A 17,175-nucleotide genomic window follows, 5' to 3' on the forward strand; every position below is an offset into this window, starting at 1 on the left:
ATATTTGAAAGCAAACAAAAATGTATTACCCAAAAAGTCAACCAATTCCCATCCTTGACAGGAAAAGATGTTACAAAGCTGTAAGATCTTAAACTCATACACAACAAAGAATGCCACATTCTTTTTAAAGTACTTCTTTAGTGTGGACCAGAAAAGAGTCCTAATTAATTTTTTTTTTATGCTGGCTTTTCTCAGCTCATTCCCAAGCCTTGCCAGAACATTGCTGCTATTTCCTTTCTAGCTTCCAGAAGGATGTCAAAGGTCAACATAGTTTGTTTTTTCTATCCCACTAACAGTGAAATGGCTGGCCTGGTGCCCTAGAAGGCAAATAGACATTTGAGATTATTTTTTTAGCCTGTGACTATGGTAAGTAAGCTTGTTCTAAGTGCAAATCTCACAGCGTGGACAATCTTCTTTATGAACTACTAGAGGCCTGGTGCACAAAATTCGTATATGAGTAGGGCCCTAGGCCTGGCCAGCGGTCAGGGCCAATCTGTGGGGCAACCGGAGCGGCAATTGGGGCCCCCACTGGCATCTGCCTTGGCTGGCCTGGGGCCTGCGGGCTGGGGGCAGCTTCTGCGTTGAGCGTCTGCCCCCTGGTGGTCAGTGCACGTCATAGCGACCAGTTGGTCCACCATTCTGTTGATTTGCATATTAGGCCTCTATTATATAGGATGAGCCAATAAACTTGAATTCTGCTGTCTTCAGATCCTGTACCCCAGTAAAGCTTACTACTAACATCCCTGTTTCACTAATCAGATCTAGCCAAAGACTTCACATATATAAATAAGATAAGAATGAGCCAATACAGTCAAGCTCCTAAGTGGTAATGCCAACATTTATTACATCCTATAAGTACCTCATACTTCCTTAACATTTAAACATTGTAAAAGCAGAGACCTTGGTTTGTGAATATCATCATTATAGGATTTTTGCCTCCCATTAGCAACTATACTCATCCCATCCTTTAATTAAAGGTTTTTCCCCCCAAATGATCAGGATCCTGAGGCCCATGACAGCAGGAAAGTGTGTATGTGAGAGTGTGCAGGGGCTGAGGGAGTGGGACAGCGAAGGTAACAAGACCTGAGAGAGTGAACCTGAGATGACATTTATCTGCCTCTTATGTTTGCTTATGATCCTAAACTTAAGTTTGAAATTTGAGGATCATTCACTTAAAACTCATTATTTCTATACAACAATTAAGGTTTTAAGAATGTGATAATGTGTGTCTAAAATGAAAATCATTTCTTAAATGATACTTTGTCTATTCCAGCAAGAGGGGACATGAATTATCTAGCATGTGCTTGATGCTCTGACCTATTATTACTTAAAAATCTGGGCAGTAGTAATAACTTTAACAAATATAGTTGCAGTCACGTGGTTTTCCATCATCTTCTGAACAGTTCACTTTAAACTCCCATTAGCTCAATTTACAAATTAAACAGCTACTTGGTGTAGTGCCCTGCTTTGGGTGAAGGTTCTATGTAACTACCTGCACACACTGCTATACAGAGATGCAGAAAGCCCTGCTACTAAATATAGAAGCACTCTTACAGCACACTGCAGCCTCACCTAATGACTGATGACAGGCTGTGAAAAATAATTTACCCTGGGTATTTAAAATGTCAGGGAAGCAATAAAAAAATCAGAGCGGGCAGAAGAGCTGATGTCAATGATTGATGAGGCTTTTGATTTCAGGAAAAGTATTTGGGAAATACAGAAACACCGTAACATAAAGGGATTACAAGAAGAAAGGAAGATGTTGTAGTGTAGATGTCACTCGCTATAGAATGAAGAAAATAGGTAACTTATGCAATAAGAGCAGGAAGCTGTTTTACTTTTTTATTGTCTTGAAATGCGTGCTCTCATTCTTTTTTTTTAAATATACTTTATTGATTTTTTTACAGAGAGGAAGGGAGAGAGAGAGAGAGTTAGAAACATCGATGAGAGAGAAACATCGATCAGCTGCCTCCTGCACATCCCCAACTGGGGATGTGCCCGCAACCAAGGTACATGCCCTTGACAAGAATTGAACCTGGGACCTTTCAGTCCGCAGGCCAACGCTCTATCCACTGAACCAAACCGGTTAGGGCCGTGCTCTCATTCTTGAACAACATTTTTTCATGTGCAAAAGAGTAAAGTGATCCAGAACATAGGGGAACTAGTCCTCTATTCTGATAGCAATGCCCTGTGAAAAGCGGGAATATGTTCAGACACTATTCTAATTTCATCTTCAAGGCACATATCCCTAAATCAGATTAGATGTAAGACCACAAAACTTGAGGAAAATAAACTCCATAGATGGACTCCAACTAACACTGATTATACAGAATTTGGTGCCCTCATGGACAATATCGGAAAAAGCAAAAGACACACAAGTATAAAAATAGACTACAAGCTCTTAAACTCATTTATGTTTGTTAGTTTAGTTTAGTTTTGATTTTTTTTATTATTGTGGCTAAGTAGAAATAGAAATTCCCTTTGGATTTATGATCTTTTTTAAGTATAAATTTTATTCGGCAATTTTTAGAAATGTTTTACTTTGAAATAATTTCAAACTTAGAAGAAAGTTGCAGTAATAGTATTTAAAAACACACTCTCTCTAGCCCTGGCCAGTATGCCTCAGTTGGTTGGGAGTCTTCCTGGGCACTGAAAGATTGGCAGTTCGATTCCTGGCCAGGGCAAATGCTCAGGCTGCAAGCTCAATGCCTGGTAGGGGGCATGCAGGAGGCAGTGGATCGATGTTTTGCTCTCACAATGATGTTTCTCTCTCTCCATCTCCCTTCTTCTCTCTCTAAAAATCAATAAAAACATTTATTAAATAAAAATCAAATAATCTTTCTCTCTCTCTCCAACACACACATACAAGCACACACACACACACACACAGAATTTGAGAGGGCATAATAGACATCACGCCCCTTTACCCCTAAATACTTCAGTGTATTCCTGCAGAGAATAAGAATGCTCCCTGGCATACCTACAGTGCAATTATAAAGATGAGGGAATTTAACATTGGTACGATGCTGTTATCTAACCCACAGTTTACATTCAAATTTTGTTGATTGTCCCAATAGCCCAGGATCCAATAAGGGTCATCCGCTTTATTTGTCTGTCTTGTGTCTTTAGTTTTCCTTCCTCAATAATACTTCTCAGTTTCTTGTATTTCAGACAATATTTCTTGGGTACCTACCCTTCTAGGAACTCCACCTTGTTGCTGTGTTTACAAAGGGTTAAATATGGCCCCTAACTGCCAGGTACCCCACACACACACACACACACACACACACACACACACACACACACACTTTTTTTAAGAAACAGGGATGGCCAAACCGGTTTGGCTCAGTGGATAGAGCGTCGGCCTGCCGACTGAAGGGTCCCGGGTTCAATTCCGGTCAAGGTCATGTACCTTGGTTGCGGGCACATCTCCAGTGGGAGGTGTGCAGGAGGCAGCTGATCGATGTTTCTCTGTCACCGATGTTTCTAACTCTCTATTCCTCTCCCTTCCTCTCTGTAAAAAATCAATAAAATAGATTTAAAAAAAAAAAAACGCCAGAGAAATTCGGCCTCAATTAAAAAAAAAAAAAGAAAGAAAAGAAGCAGGGATGGAAGATGTGCTACAATTACCATTTATTTTCAGAAACAGAAAAGTCTGACATGGTAAAAAGCACTGTGCTTCTTTTCTGTAGTTGGAAAAGCTAAAATCAAATCCAACCTCGATCATTTATTAGCTAAGTGATCTTGAGTAACTCACACTTTGGGCCTTAATTTTTTCATCTGTATATTGAGATAATAACAGTTAACTACAGAGTTTTAAAAAGTACAAAATAATATATGTGAAAGTTGGTTTTTTTTATAAATAATAGAGCACTGTATTCTTTAGATAGATAGATAGATAGATAGATAGATAGATAGATAGATAGATAGATAGATAGATAGATATGTGTACAGGGATAAGCAAAAGTAGGTTTACAGTTGTTCGTGTGGAAAAAGGCATGCAGGTTATGATCATAAAATACAAGAATAAGCTCTGTTTCATGTACTCACAACTGTAAGCCTACTTTTGCCTACTCTGTGTATGTGTATATATATATATATATATATATATATATATATATATATATATTGATGTACTTATGTATGTAGATGTATATGTAGTATGTGTATATGGAGACAGAGAAAAAGAGAATGAGAATGAGAGAAAGCTTAAGTATGCATTTGATTTGCAGATATTTTTTATGATAGGCTCTTTTCCCTCTCACTGCATAAAAAAAGTTCTGAATCCCCAATTTCTCGGTTTATGAGAGGTGGTGCTCCCACTCCTCTTAGGATGGCTGTCTTCAGTGGCCATACACAAGCCAGCCTTCCCTTCTGTCCGCAAGGTAAAGAAGTTCTCTTCTCCATGCCCTGTGACCTGCCCATGAGCTTCAAGGCTGACAGTGACAGAAGAGCAGAGATCACGTCTGCCGTACCCACTGTCAAATCTCTGGCGCCAGCACCGGCCTGGTACACAGAGGGTACTCCACAAACATTTGTGAAATGGACTAACACAATAGGACTTTGTCCAGCCCCCAACATCACTGCCTCCTTCTTGAGGCAACTGCTACTCAGACATCAGTGGGAAAACCAGAACTTTCATCAACCTCCATATCGGGTGAACACCATGTAAAAAAGAGTTCACCCCTAAAGTTTTGAATCCAGAAATACCGTTGAAACAATGTAAACACGATAGTCATGCAGAAATACTATTAGAATTGCTTAAATGAATTAAAAATAATCATTAACATAATTATTTAAGCCCTTCCCACTCTTTTGTATTCCATTCCATTCCATTTCTTCATAGTACATATGATTTTTTGTTGTCTGCCTTCCCACTTTCTGTCTGCTTTTCTCTCTGCCGATCCCTACAACAGAACCTAAAAAAGTAGATACTTAAGAAATATTTATATTTATGGAATAAAATACTTGAAAAGTGTTTCTTTGATAAGGCAAACATTCTCTACACACATCTCTGGATTAATAAACCTTTCCCTATAGTAATACAACAATAAAATTTAGCCCAGCTAAAGCCCCAATGATCATTTAGAACTTTAAACTAAAGAAGCTTTCAAGATCTACAACATGTTAAATCTCTTGATTACTAAATCTGCCATCTAAAAAATTCAGCTCAAATATAGCACAAAAGCCAAGAATGATGACAAATTAAGAGACGTGAACCTCTAAATGCTTGGCAGATCTGCATTGTTCCTTTTTATTCATATTTAGGATTGAGAATCAAAATAATGAAAAGTAAAAGTTATGAACACAAACAACAACAACAACAAAAAGGTAAATGAAAAACAGTCCGAAGTACTAGAAGTGAATGAATTGGTAAAAGAGATGACAGACTATTGTAGGAAATACATGAAATCTGGAGAAACAGAATGAAAAATGGAAAAATGACGGTGATCTGCGGTACTTTCAGTCAAAATGTTCCTGGGCACTAACTACTCAGTGGAGTAACTCATGACAATTCGGATCATTTGCCACTGCTCTGCCTGTTGTCGGCTGAAATCCCTCTTGACTTCCTCTGTAAAGACCCTGCGACGACTCCGCTTTATGAAAGCTCACAGGCAAGTACAAACTTCCCTTCCCCACAGCAGCTGCAAATTCACCCTATTGCTCACTTTATCATCCCCACCCCCAGGCTAAATTTGTCCTCTGGTGATTAATAGGATTTCGGGGCCTAACAGTGGAGAGAGAAAAAGTCTGCATTGGACCAAAACTACATGTGACTCACTATTCCTAACATTCCTTGAACAATCTGCCACACATCAGTGAAAGTTAATGACATAGGATGGAAAAAGGGAGGGATCATCCCAGAACTAGATGTGCCCACTTATGCAGAGACAGGAGAAAATCAGAAAGAAAAAAAAATTATATCATAAATGTATAGTTTAGATTAGAATGTGGCAGTCTAAATCATGAGTCCTCAACATCAAGATTTGGTAAAAATACAAAGAAAGGCCAAAAAGAAAAAAAAAAGCATGACTAGAGCACAGGGTATCTAGCAGGAGGTGTTAGCTTGAGTCAAGAAGATAAAGGACACTGAATGGAAGCAGGGCCCCACTTCCTGTTTGGAATTCAGATGCAGAACGAAAAGTCCTGAACAGAAGTGGAATAAGTAAAAAATAACTGAGTAATGTACAGGCAGCAACCCTCCTCAGAAATAAGACAATAATTCAGGCTCTAGAACCTTAAGTTCCAACAAATGTAAATTGGTACAGAATTCCCTAGGAATTAAACTAGAACTTCTTTAGCAGGAGTTTAGGTGGCAGGTCATGGCTGTACAAGTCATATCACAATTATCTGGAAAGCTTATTCTTAAAAACAAAAATTCCTACTACTTAACCTAGACATATATCTGGATATAGTGTCTACGGGCCTCAATTTTTTGTTTGTTGTTGGGTTTTTTTGTGGGGTTTTTGTTTTGTTTTATTTTTTAATGTCTCTAAACAATCTTACTATACAATCACTAGTGAAATCCACTGTTCTATGGTCTGGAGTAGAGATAATTTCTTCTGGGATTAAGATTCAAATCAATAATGCAAAACAAATCTCTCTAGAAGAGCAAAAGCATAAATCCATCAATGTTAAAATAAAAATTGATGTTTTCAGAGTTGGCTTTTCCTCTCCTTTTCGTTGTCTAGCTCTGGACAAGATTCAATCCTGGCCAGTATGTATGAGTCAGAAATTACTTGAGCATCCTTGCTTATGAAAATCACATCTGTTTTTTCCTCAAACGACTACTATGTATGTCTTACTGGTTTCTTTTCATATCTGTAACCAACACTCCCCTAACTTCAAATGACATTGTCCCTCATACCAGGCATGATTTATCTCTTCTGTGGGGACTCACAGCTGGGTCTTCTGACTGCCCTTCTCTATGTAAGGGAAGCCTGATCCTTCTAGGCCCAATCATTCTCTATGTCCCATCCACCTACCCCAACTGAGTCTGCACCATAACAGTGGGGGGTAGCAATGTGCAAGCTGCCCACACAGATACAGTAAAATTCTGATGAGTATTTTGAAATCTACATCTTCTTTCTTCTGGCAAGAAAATTACTATCTCTCATCTTAAAGTTAAGACTAGACATGGTAGAAATACAGGGGGGGGAAATGGGCATTATCTGTTGTTAGGCCAGAAATCGGAAGTTTGGCCTCAGTCATATAAAATTTGAACACCTAACTACCTACTATTATTGGTAATAAAAATAGGAAAGAAGAATTCTGAAACACCTAGAAAAATCATACACAATACATAACCGTCCATAGCTCTCCGCATAGAAAAGAAAACATATGGGAATATTTCATATGGGGTTCATGAAAAACAAATCAAGAGAGATCAATATATTTACTTTTAAAAAATAGACTGCCAATGAGATAATAAAGGGAATGTACCATATATAAAAGCCTTAATTTTAAAAGCATCTGTATTGGAAAACATAAATTTCTACTCACCAAATTAATTAAATAGACTGTGATAGAAATGCTGTCAAAAAAACTTTAAATTGACTGGAGATCTGAATTGGAGATCTAAACTCAAGGCTAATAAGAATGACAACTCATCTAGCATAAAACCTAGGATGTTTGAACTTAACTGTAACCTTACTTAAAATTTTCATTAATGTGCAGGACATATAAATAGCACATTATTAAAATGTATAGTTGATTCAAAATTAGAGTTATGCAGCAAAAAAAATATTAAACCCACAGGCAAGTAATGAGTAATTTAATGAATAACAGTCATCAAATATAAAGGTAAAAGTGAGGGGAAAAGGAAGGTGGTATGTTCACTTGAGCTAAAAGATTCAAAAACCAAAAAAAAAAAAAAAAGTATTTAAGTTAAAAAGCAAATGTGCCAAATCACTATGAATTTATTCTATGAGATGGCAACAGAAATGAGCTATGAGTTTGACATGTGAAATTACATGGACCCACAATCATTTCACATAGTAAGGAAAGAATAAACTTCTTTCTAACTCAGAGAAAAAACAAAACAAAATAATGGCTGTTCTTTAGTAATAGATTCGGTCAAAGGTTCAGTGAGTCATGCAGCAGACCCTTCCATCAGATTCAGTCTTCCTGCCTTCCCACCAGCTAATGGTGTGACCCAACACAGGCAGCATGACCTATCTGTGCTTCCATTTCTTCTCTTCTAAGTCAGACATAATTTTCCCCAGAATTTTGCTGATATTAAAAAGAAGTGATATGATCTCCTGATAAAAGAGCAATAATAGATTTTTAAGAGCCTTGAGAAAGCTGTTATGAGAGTTTTAGTTAAGTGAGTTGGCTCACTGGCCACGGATAGTGTTGAAAGGAATTAAACCATGGCAAGCTGAGGACTAGGAGAGAATAATGATATTAGCAAAGACTGCTCGTGGTGTCTTATACTTTAAACATCGTCAACAAATAGGATTACAAGTCCTATCACTTCGAAGTGATACCCAAATTCCTAAGAGATTTTATTTCCCACTGTATAATGCTGACTAACTCCATTCTGGGAACTTACTTTTTTCTTTCTTTTTTTTACCAAATCAAAGAGAAAGATTCTACTTATCAGTACCATGAATCATTTATGCTAAACATCTGACCGTAAATTTTTAAGCAGTGTATAAATTCAGTCATAAAATCTTGAAAATTCACCCAGAATGGAAAACAGAAAAACAATATTCTTATAGTTTGCATATGTTAAAATTTTAAGGTGATAGCAGGTACTATTTTTGTTTATTAAAAGGGAAAATACACATCTATTAGAATGACTAAAATCCAAAATCTGATGACACCAGTTTCTGGAGAGGAAGAAGAGAATGGTACAGCCATTTTGGAATACACTTTGATTATTAAGAGCAAACACTTATGAAATATTGTTATGTGTCGGGCTTCGTGATATATAAATACTTTATATAAATTATTTAATTTTCCAAACAACTTTAGGAGGTATGGAATTATATTACCCCCACTTTACAGATTAGGAATATGAAGTGTGAAAGATTACATAACCCATTCCAGTTCACACATTTAATAAGCAGTGGAGCTTTGCTTTCAGCACAAGTAGTCTGGCTCCTTTTTGCTCCAAACCACTATATTGTAATACCATTATTAAATCAGTTAATAAACCAGGGGCCTCCCAACCACCTTAACTCCAATTCATCTCATTAAACTATGGACCTTATCTACTTTTAATGAGAGAGGAAAAATGATCACTTACCAACTTATAGTAACAAAAACTATACTGGCAGAATTTACTTATTGCTACCCATCTTAATTCCTCAATAAAGCCAGTAAATGGTTATTACACCAAGTAGTCCTTCAAGGTGCTAAATATGTTAAACATTTTCCAGCTCACTAAAAAATTATATGATTCAGAGTTATTCTAAGAAAACCCCAAGGTAATCTTAACCCTAAGTAAGGCTGGCTAATTCTTCAGTTTTATGGCCAATTAAAAGGCTCTAGATGCACATTCAGAATCACAATAAAACCAAAAAGTACGTACAAGTTAACATGTAAAAACAATCTATTGCTTATAAAAAAAACAATGTAAAGCTCCAGACCAGCTCATGATTCTAGAATCTGTGGCATTTTATGGAGAGCTCTGATTTCATAGTATTTCAGAGTCCTTGAGGCCAGGAAAATACTGTGCGGTAGAAGCCCCAGTGGTCATCTCCTCCTTCCTCCTCACCTTCCCAACAAATAATTCCATGACAACATTACTTGGATTCTGACTTTGCACATGCTAAGTCTTGGGAGACAACAAAGCCCCACTCTAACAGAAGACCTGCGAAACAGACAACTTGAATGAATACTCCTTCACAATCCATGTCCTTCCTGATTATTTTGAGAGAAAACACACTTAACAAGGGCAGTATAAGGCTATGCTTTGTTAATACTTAGTAAATAACTCATACCTATTAAAATATCAAACCTTAGTTCGCTACATTTCATAAGCAAATAAATTACCTAGAGATCTCATTTCTATCCTAGTGTGGAATGCCTTTTCCTACACCGTCTCCTCCAACTCATAGCTCTTGATGCTATACCAAAACACTCACCACCCCTTTAATAACATTATAACGGAAATAGTCATCACCCCTGATTATTTTAAATTGCATGATGGCAAAGGGAGCTATGCATTTTATCATCCTTCTCCCTTAGCTCTTCCCCACAATATTACCTAAATCCACACCACAGTAGCAGGTGGCACCGTGTGGTATAGACCCCTTCATGCTTTATCTTAGAGACTTCATTGTACCACTCAACCATTACATCTCCCAAGAAAATGCTCAATGCTGCAACTCACAAGCTCATATATACATTTTTACTACTTAACTGGAGCTAAAAAATGAGCTTTGTAGGTTATGGCTGGGAAAGGTTTACATTTTTCAGACAACCAAAATTAGGAGATCATTTTGGTATGCAAAAGACCTCCACCAAATAAAGCAATAAATTTAACACTAAAAGCCTTTATCAGGGAGAGCATGGTTCACAACCATCTTTCTTTGTACAGCCTTTCCCCAGAGTTTAAAGCTTCGTTAGGCTGCTACACTGCATTATCCCAGCGACTGCCAGAGCCCCAAAATGAGGCGAATAGATGACAGGGAGCAGTCTGTACTTAATATCCCTAATTTGTAAATGATGAGACAGAAATAGCAACAACCGGTTTCTAAGCCAACAAAAGAGAAATAAATGGTGAAAATCTCGCTGATTGGAAAAAGTCCTTTCCCATTAGCAGCAGGCATGGACCGCTCTGTAATGTGCATGCGCTTTTTCGGGGAGTCCTGGGGAAGCTGGGACTGAGCAAACACAGGACAGAGGCACCACTGGCCTTCGGTAGCAAGCTCGCTTCCTCTCTTCAGGCGCCTCTTTCTTATTCCATGCCAACCACTAGATTCAAATGCCAGCCTGAAGAGCCAATAAATAATCAAACTATCTACAGGAGTATAGTAAATCAATAGAGATGGTCCCTCTGAAATTTGCTACCCTGATCATATTTTCTGACTTATGACTTTAAAGCTTTTTATTTAATAGATGAAATATAAATAACATAGAGATGAGTGAGCAAACACATTTCTAGTCTCTACCATTTCTAGGTTAAGAAGGTGAGAAAAATATGTATCTCCCAATCCCACCTATGTTCCAACCACTTTACCCAAAGGTAATGAATATAAATCATAGGGTTGGAAAACTGCTCGCTGGCATCCACAAAGAAGGTTTCCAAACATCAAAATTTCTCCTAAACTGGTTGAAACTATTTCTCCATGCCAAACTCCCCACACTCAAAACAAAAAAAACTTCCTTTCTTGTGTAGTGGTTTTCTGTCCAGTGAATTAATCAACTCTTGCATGCTCATAAATTATTACACAAGAGAATTTAAATGTAATTTTTTAAAAAGATAAAATCTAAGCAAACCAAAATTTATCATAGTTCAATGACTTGTTAAAAACAAAAGTCTCATTGAGCCCTGGCTGGGTGCCTCCACTGTTTAGAGCATCGTCCCAATATGCTAAGTTATGGGTTCAATCCCTGGACACATATAAGAAGCAACCAATGATTGCATAAACAAAGTGGAACAACAAAATGATATATTTATATTTTGTTTCTCTCTCTCTCTCAAATAGATTTTTTAAAAATGGGGGCAAAGCACAAAGCTTCCATTGAATATGACCAGTAAAGCTGTTACCTTTGTCCTCAGAGAGTCAATATTTCAAGAGTTATGAAAGGACGTTATTCAAAAGAGAACAGCTATCTCGTAGGCCCATACCCCAGGCCAGCATCTGGTCAACAGGTGGCAGGCATTTAGTTCTATTTGTCAGAAATTTAAATTTTACAAGATCGCACTTTTTACAGTTTAGGAACAACCCATGATTACGTAGAGGGGGAAGTGTTTCTTTTCTAGAACAAATGTATTATTTATAGAAATCCAAAACCTGATATACAGTCATCTTCTAAATTATAAGTACCTAGCTTAAATCTACTCACTCCCTAATATCAACAGGTAGCACACGACCTGTTGTTCTTTCCACTCACTACTTACCCTGTATCTCCTGGCTACTGTTGAAGGGCAACTAAGCTGCTCTGGGCCACAGTGTCACCTGGTGGTTGCCATGCCAAATTGTCTGACCTAGGTTTCTTTGTGGACTTGCACACACTTGCTTGCAAGTCATGGTTCAGATGCCACTCCTTATATGTTTATTATCTTGAACACCTCATACTCTCTCTAAACCACTGATTCTCAAGGTAGGGAGCAAAAGAAAAGGAGATGTGAAGTACTAGGAAATGTTTATAAATGAATAAGCAACTTTCCAAAATACTGTGCCCTGGCCGGTTCGGCTCAGTGCATAGAGCATTGGCCTGCAGACAGAGGGGTCCCAGGTTTGATTCCAGTCAAGGGCACATGCCTGGGTTGTGGGCTCGATCCCCTATGGGGGGCATGCAGGAGGCAGCTGATCTATGATTCTCTCTCATCATTGATGTTTCTCTCTCTCTCTCTCCCTCTCTCTTCCTCTCTGAAATCAATAAAAATATATTTAAAAAAAAATACTAAACATCCCTCAGCCAAGATGCTGATACATCCTTCTTAGTGGGGCATCATCTCACCCACCCCTTGAAAATCACAATGTGTCCAGAGAAAAAGATGTTAATGATGGGAGAGTCCTTGAAAATACAAAATCAGAAAACTGTGAACAGCCCATCTCCCTCCTCCTTTATTCTCATCCTTCATCTGCTCCAATAATGGGATTTACTTGGGGCACAACATTCCCACAGTTGCACTAAGGTTGAGGTAAGTATATATTTGGCCTTCCTTTTCACTGTCTTGCAGCTATTATAGACAAACTACATACACATCTATATGCCTCCCCTCACAAAATCTCCATGTTCTCAGTACAATATTTTGTGTTTACAAAGTTACCTAGGATGAAAATGTAGTCATGGATTCTGGAGTCCCAGCTTGAGTGTAAAAGCCATATCTACCTTTAGGAGTCAGATATGTTTAGAAAAATCTGGGTTGAAGTCACCTGGGATCTGTTTGTGAAAGGGACTCGGATGTCTCCAGGGAAAGTACTTACTCTAAAGGGAGAGAAAATCAGGCAAACAACTTTGCCCAGTCTCTATTGCCTGACTCTGAGGGAAATGTCATTCTGAGCTCTCCCTGGAGTCAGTCACTACGAGTTCTTGTCCTTGCCACCACTTCATGGATTCCTGTCTCAGTCATAAGGAAAAAGGAGGATTCAAAAAAAAATTGAAAGAGGTTATTTTTCACTAAAAACCTCTGTAAGACATTAGGGCAAGGTGTGTTCCTGCTGTGGTATCTACTTTGCATATAATACAACATAGGTCTCACATACCAAGAATAGCACAGATTATAGTGTGATAGTATGGTTCATCATGGTACCTTGATGCTGAGTGCATGATGAAGTGCAGTTTACAACAGCACCCCTGAGTCATTTGGGGAGCACCCAAAAATAGCACCTCTGTCATAAATACTAGTATCTTTAAGATGGACACACATACTACCACACAGGGCACACAGACCTCAGGAGATGACCTGCCCACTGCCTCTGAGTCCACTGTGAGTACCATAATCTATTCTCCCAGCCACAACCAGAGCCTCCCAGAAATAGTGGAGTAATCATAACAGAAATAATAGCATATGGGCTTGGAGAGGACAGAAAGATCCTCAATTTTAGTAGAGGGTAAGCATACTTTAAAAAGTTTCCCTGGAATGTAATTTTATTATAATGTTTTTCAATCTCTAACTAAATGCCACATACAATTTTCACTTAAATATCTTCAGGAGTATTGAAATTAAATCACTTGAAGACAAGGTCTCAATCTGCCATAGCTTCAATCAACTGAACTTCCCATTAGTAGAAAATAAACCATTCACACCTTTACTTTTCCTGTTCTCCTCATTCATTCACTCTTAACCATATAAACATATAGTTAATATACCGAGTATATTAGCAGTGCACTGAAGAATTCCCGAAATGTCCTCGATTTCCTCTTTGTTGGAATGGTCTGCATAGGAGCATCTGTTGGAGATATTGTGGAAATTCTTTTCTGCATCCCTATAACTAAGAAGAAAACAAAATCAGCATATGGAGAAAAATGTCAGAGCATCTGCGAAGGCACTCATATACATACACACAAATGCACGTGCTCTGTGCTCTCAGCATAATCACATTTTAAAATAACTGAACCGTTAAGACAGAATTTATGACATTACCCACCATTAACATCAGCATTAGCAGAGTGGACCTGGAACTGGAGACAATCATTAATAAGGAAGCTATGTTTGGGGGGAAAAATAAATGAGGAAAACCAGAAGGTAGATGAGCTTTATGTTACTAACATTTCCTTATGTGAGTATTTCATAGCTGCTGGTAATCTGTTTCTATACAGAACTTGCCTAGAGGAAGAATTAACACCACTAATTTGGTGCATTGGCACCAACTGTGTTGAAAGCAAATACATCTTAACCTCTATCACAGTCAGTCAGGAAGACAGCGTGGTGCTTGGATAATAAGCAAACAAATTGGAGGCTGACAGAATTTCAATCATGGTCTCACCATTTTCTTTTTGGATTAACAAAATCAATATGCAATATTATATTAGTTTCAGGTATACAACAGGGCTATTCAACATTAATATACGTAACAAAGTGGTCACCATGCTACGTCCAGCAACCACCTGTCATCATCCAAGGTTGTTGCGACACTATTGACTAGATTCCCTATGGTGCACATGGCAGCCCTGTGACTTAGGTTATAACTGGAACTGTGTACGTCTTGTGCCCCTTCACGGTTTCTACCATTTTCTACCTGTGAGATTGGAGGCAAGTAAGCTCATCTCTGTTAGTCTAACTTTCCTCCCTCATAAAATGGGGATGATTCCTTGGGTTGTTGTGCGGACGAAATGTCAGATGCTGTAACCAGATGTTGACTGGAACTTCTCCGGCGGCTCTGACTTAAAGCTAAGGCACCAAAGCTCCCACATTCCAAAAGAGAAGCCAAGGAGACCGACGTCTCCAGAACCTCAGCAATGACTAAAGAGCCACTGCCACTGTCACCCGCCACCATCTCACAGAAGCGAAGAGACATACAAAAATGAAAAGGAAATCCTCAGGAGAGCCACTGGCCTAGGAAGAGAGCTTTGTTATCGTTTTCCCCTACCCCATGAGGAAAGGAGAGCAGGGGGGTGCTCCCTGTGGAAGCCCAGCTGCTGAGAGAGCTTGGGGCTTGGATGTCTCACTCCTCAGCAGACATCTACTGAGGAATTCTGGACCATCCCTTTGTGCCTCACTGAGTAGAGAATGAAGTTTCCGGAGAGAGTGGAAAAGAAAGAGAGCCAAACTGGGAATAGCCTGTAGTCCCACCATTCAGCAAGGCAAAAAAAAAAAAAAAAGAGCTTTCTATGGATTAGGGAGATGCCATAAAGAGAGGCAAGCCTGATGTACCATCCACTGTTTTTCAACCAAGAGACAGTGGCCAGGGCAGGAATCCCACTAGCAAGACTGAGTGAGACGTGCAGGCCTCAGGTCCAGGGCAGGGGCCTTGAAGCAAAGTAGGGCCAATCCATGCACCTCATTGAGGACTTCATAGCCAAGAAAGGACTATTGCAACAACCAGTGAGGTTTTCCGGTCCATTCTCACCTGACACCTCACATCGGAAGAGAACGGGACCTAGAGAGGAGTGGCCTGCAGTGTCGGAGTGAATAGCCACATCACATCTGCTCGGCACTGCTTTGCGCGTTCCTCAGGCCAAGCCTGGCCCAGGCACAGAGGGATATAAGAGTGAGATGGGGCATGAGATTAAAGATTTCAATTGGTCTGAAGTGGACTTTAAACTCCCTGAATGTACCTGGAAAACAGAATGATGTGCCCACGCTAATACTGAAGGGGACTCATGCTAACATGTTCGATGTTGGAGAGAAAAAGTAAAATGGCTTAATGGTTGTACACCTCACTGAGATCTGACTTCAAAAAAACAGTTACGCAAAATGCATACTATAGTTGCTAGAATGCAGTAATCAGTCAATAAAAGGTGGAAAGGGGAACATGGGTGTTAAACATAGACAAAGAAAGTATTATTTTTAAATCAAGTGCCACCATTTTCAAATATTTTTGTCACAGCCTCGATTTATTCATCTATACAATGATTCTGTGAAATAGATGGTTAGGACTAAATAAAATAACAGATATAAAGTGCCCCATGTATTGCCTCCAACACAGGGAGCAATCAATAGATATTAGCTTTCATCTGACTTCTTGTTTTTATTCCATGAGATAGTTATTTTTTGTAAATATATAAAAACACTAGATCATGCTTTAGATTAAAAAAAAATCTACAACCACAAAATCTGACCATGGAAGCATAAGTAATACCATCGAAGCTTGTTTCCAGAATAATCAGAGTTCACCCACTCCTAATTTTACTTCTAATGTTCTATTGAAATTATTCTAGCTTAGTCCCCACCCAATTGTCAAAAGAAAAAGAGAACAGAAGGTTGGCTGTATAAAACAAACACAAGGCCCACAGTGATGATTGGAGTAATAGAATTTAATTTTAGATGACTATAGGAAATGGCATTCCAGGCCAATATGAGGTTGGCAGCAGTCCTACCCAGGGTATTAGCACAACAATGCTAATTCTGGCAAAAAAAAAAAAAAAGTTAATGGCATCATTCTAAATACATATTTCTTTATACTTTCATGTTAAAATATATAATGAACATAAAAACTAAAAAGAGTGACTATCATGTGTTTTCCAATCATAGTTTTAAATAAATCTCTGCTTTGTCTACACTGTCATAGTAACCCACTTTTGTGAGCTACAGACCAGTAGGAGTAATGCAGTATAAACATGAGTGACAGTTGGGTTAGGCACTCCAGAGGCAGAAATTTAGGTTAAAAAAATTCCAAACTCTGTAAGAAGAAAGTGGTAGCTAGAACATGAGGGGGGCATGCTTACGTTTAGCTCCTGATCCTAAACAACTGATTCCAAACTTTAAAGGCTCAAGGAGGACAGGGGAAGGATGTAGCAATGAAAACTGAGGTGCATAGGAGTCAAGTACTAATGGTGGTAACAATTCAACAAATGATTTGATTATCCTTGTGTACCAGGCACTGTACT

General features: G+C 38.6%; 1 protein-coding gene across 2 annotated transcripts in view; it reads right to left on the reverse strand.

Moving 5' to 3' along the window:
- The window catches only part of GUCY1A2 (guanylate cyclase 1 soluble subunit alpha 2), a 286,323-nt gene that overhangs the window by 232,890 nt on the left and 36,258 nt on the right, over window positions 1-17,175 (reverse strand). For both annotated transcript variants that reach the window (XR_009454357.1, XM_059707959.1), the window contains exon 3: window positions 13,996-14,117. Coding sequence is in view for 1 of the 2 variants with exons in the window: in XM_059707959.1 (XP_059563942.1) it covers window positions 13,996-14,117 (122 nt within the window). In the remaining variant the exon portion in view is untranslated. The remainder of the gene's footprint in view (window positions 1-13,995; window positions 14,118-17,175) is intronic.

Source organism: Myotis daubentonii, chromosome 9, assembly GCF_963259705.1.
Source record: "Myotis daubentonii chromosome 9, mMyoDau2.1, whole genome shotgun sequence".
NCBI classification, from domain to species: domain Eukaryota; kingdom Metazoa; phylum Chordata; class Mammalia; order Chiroptera; family Vespertilionidae; genus Myotis; species Myotis daubentonii.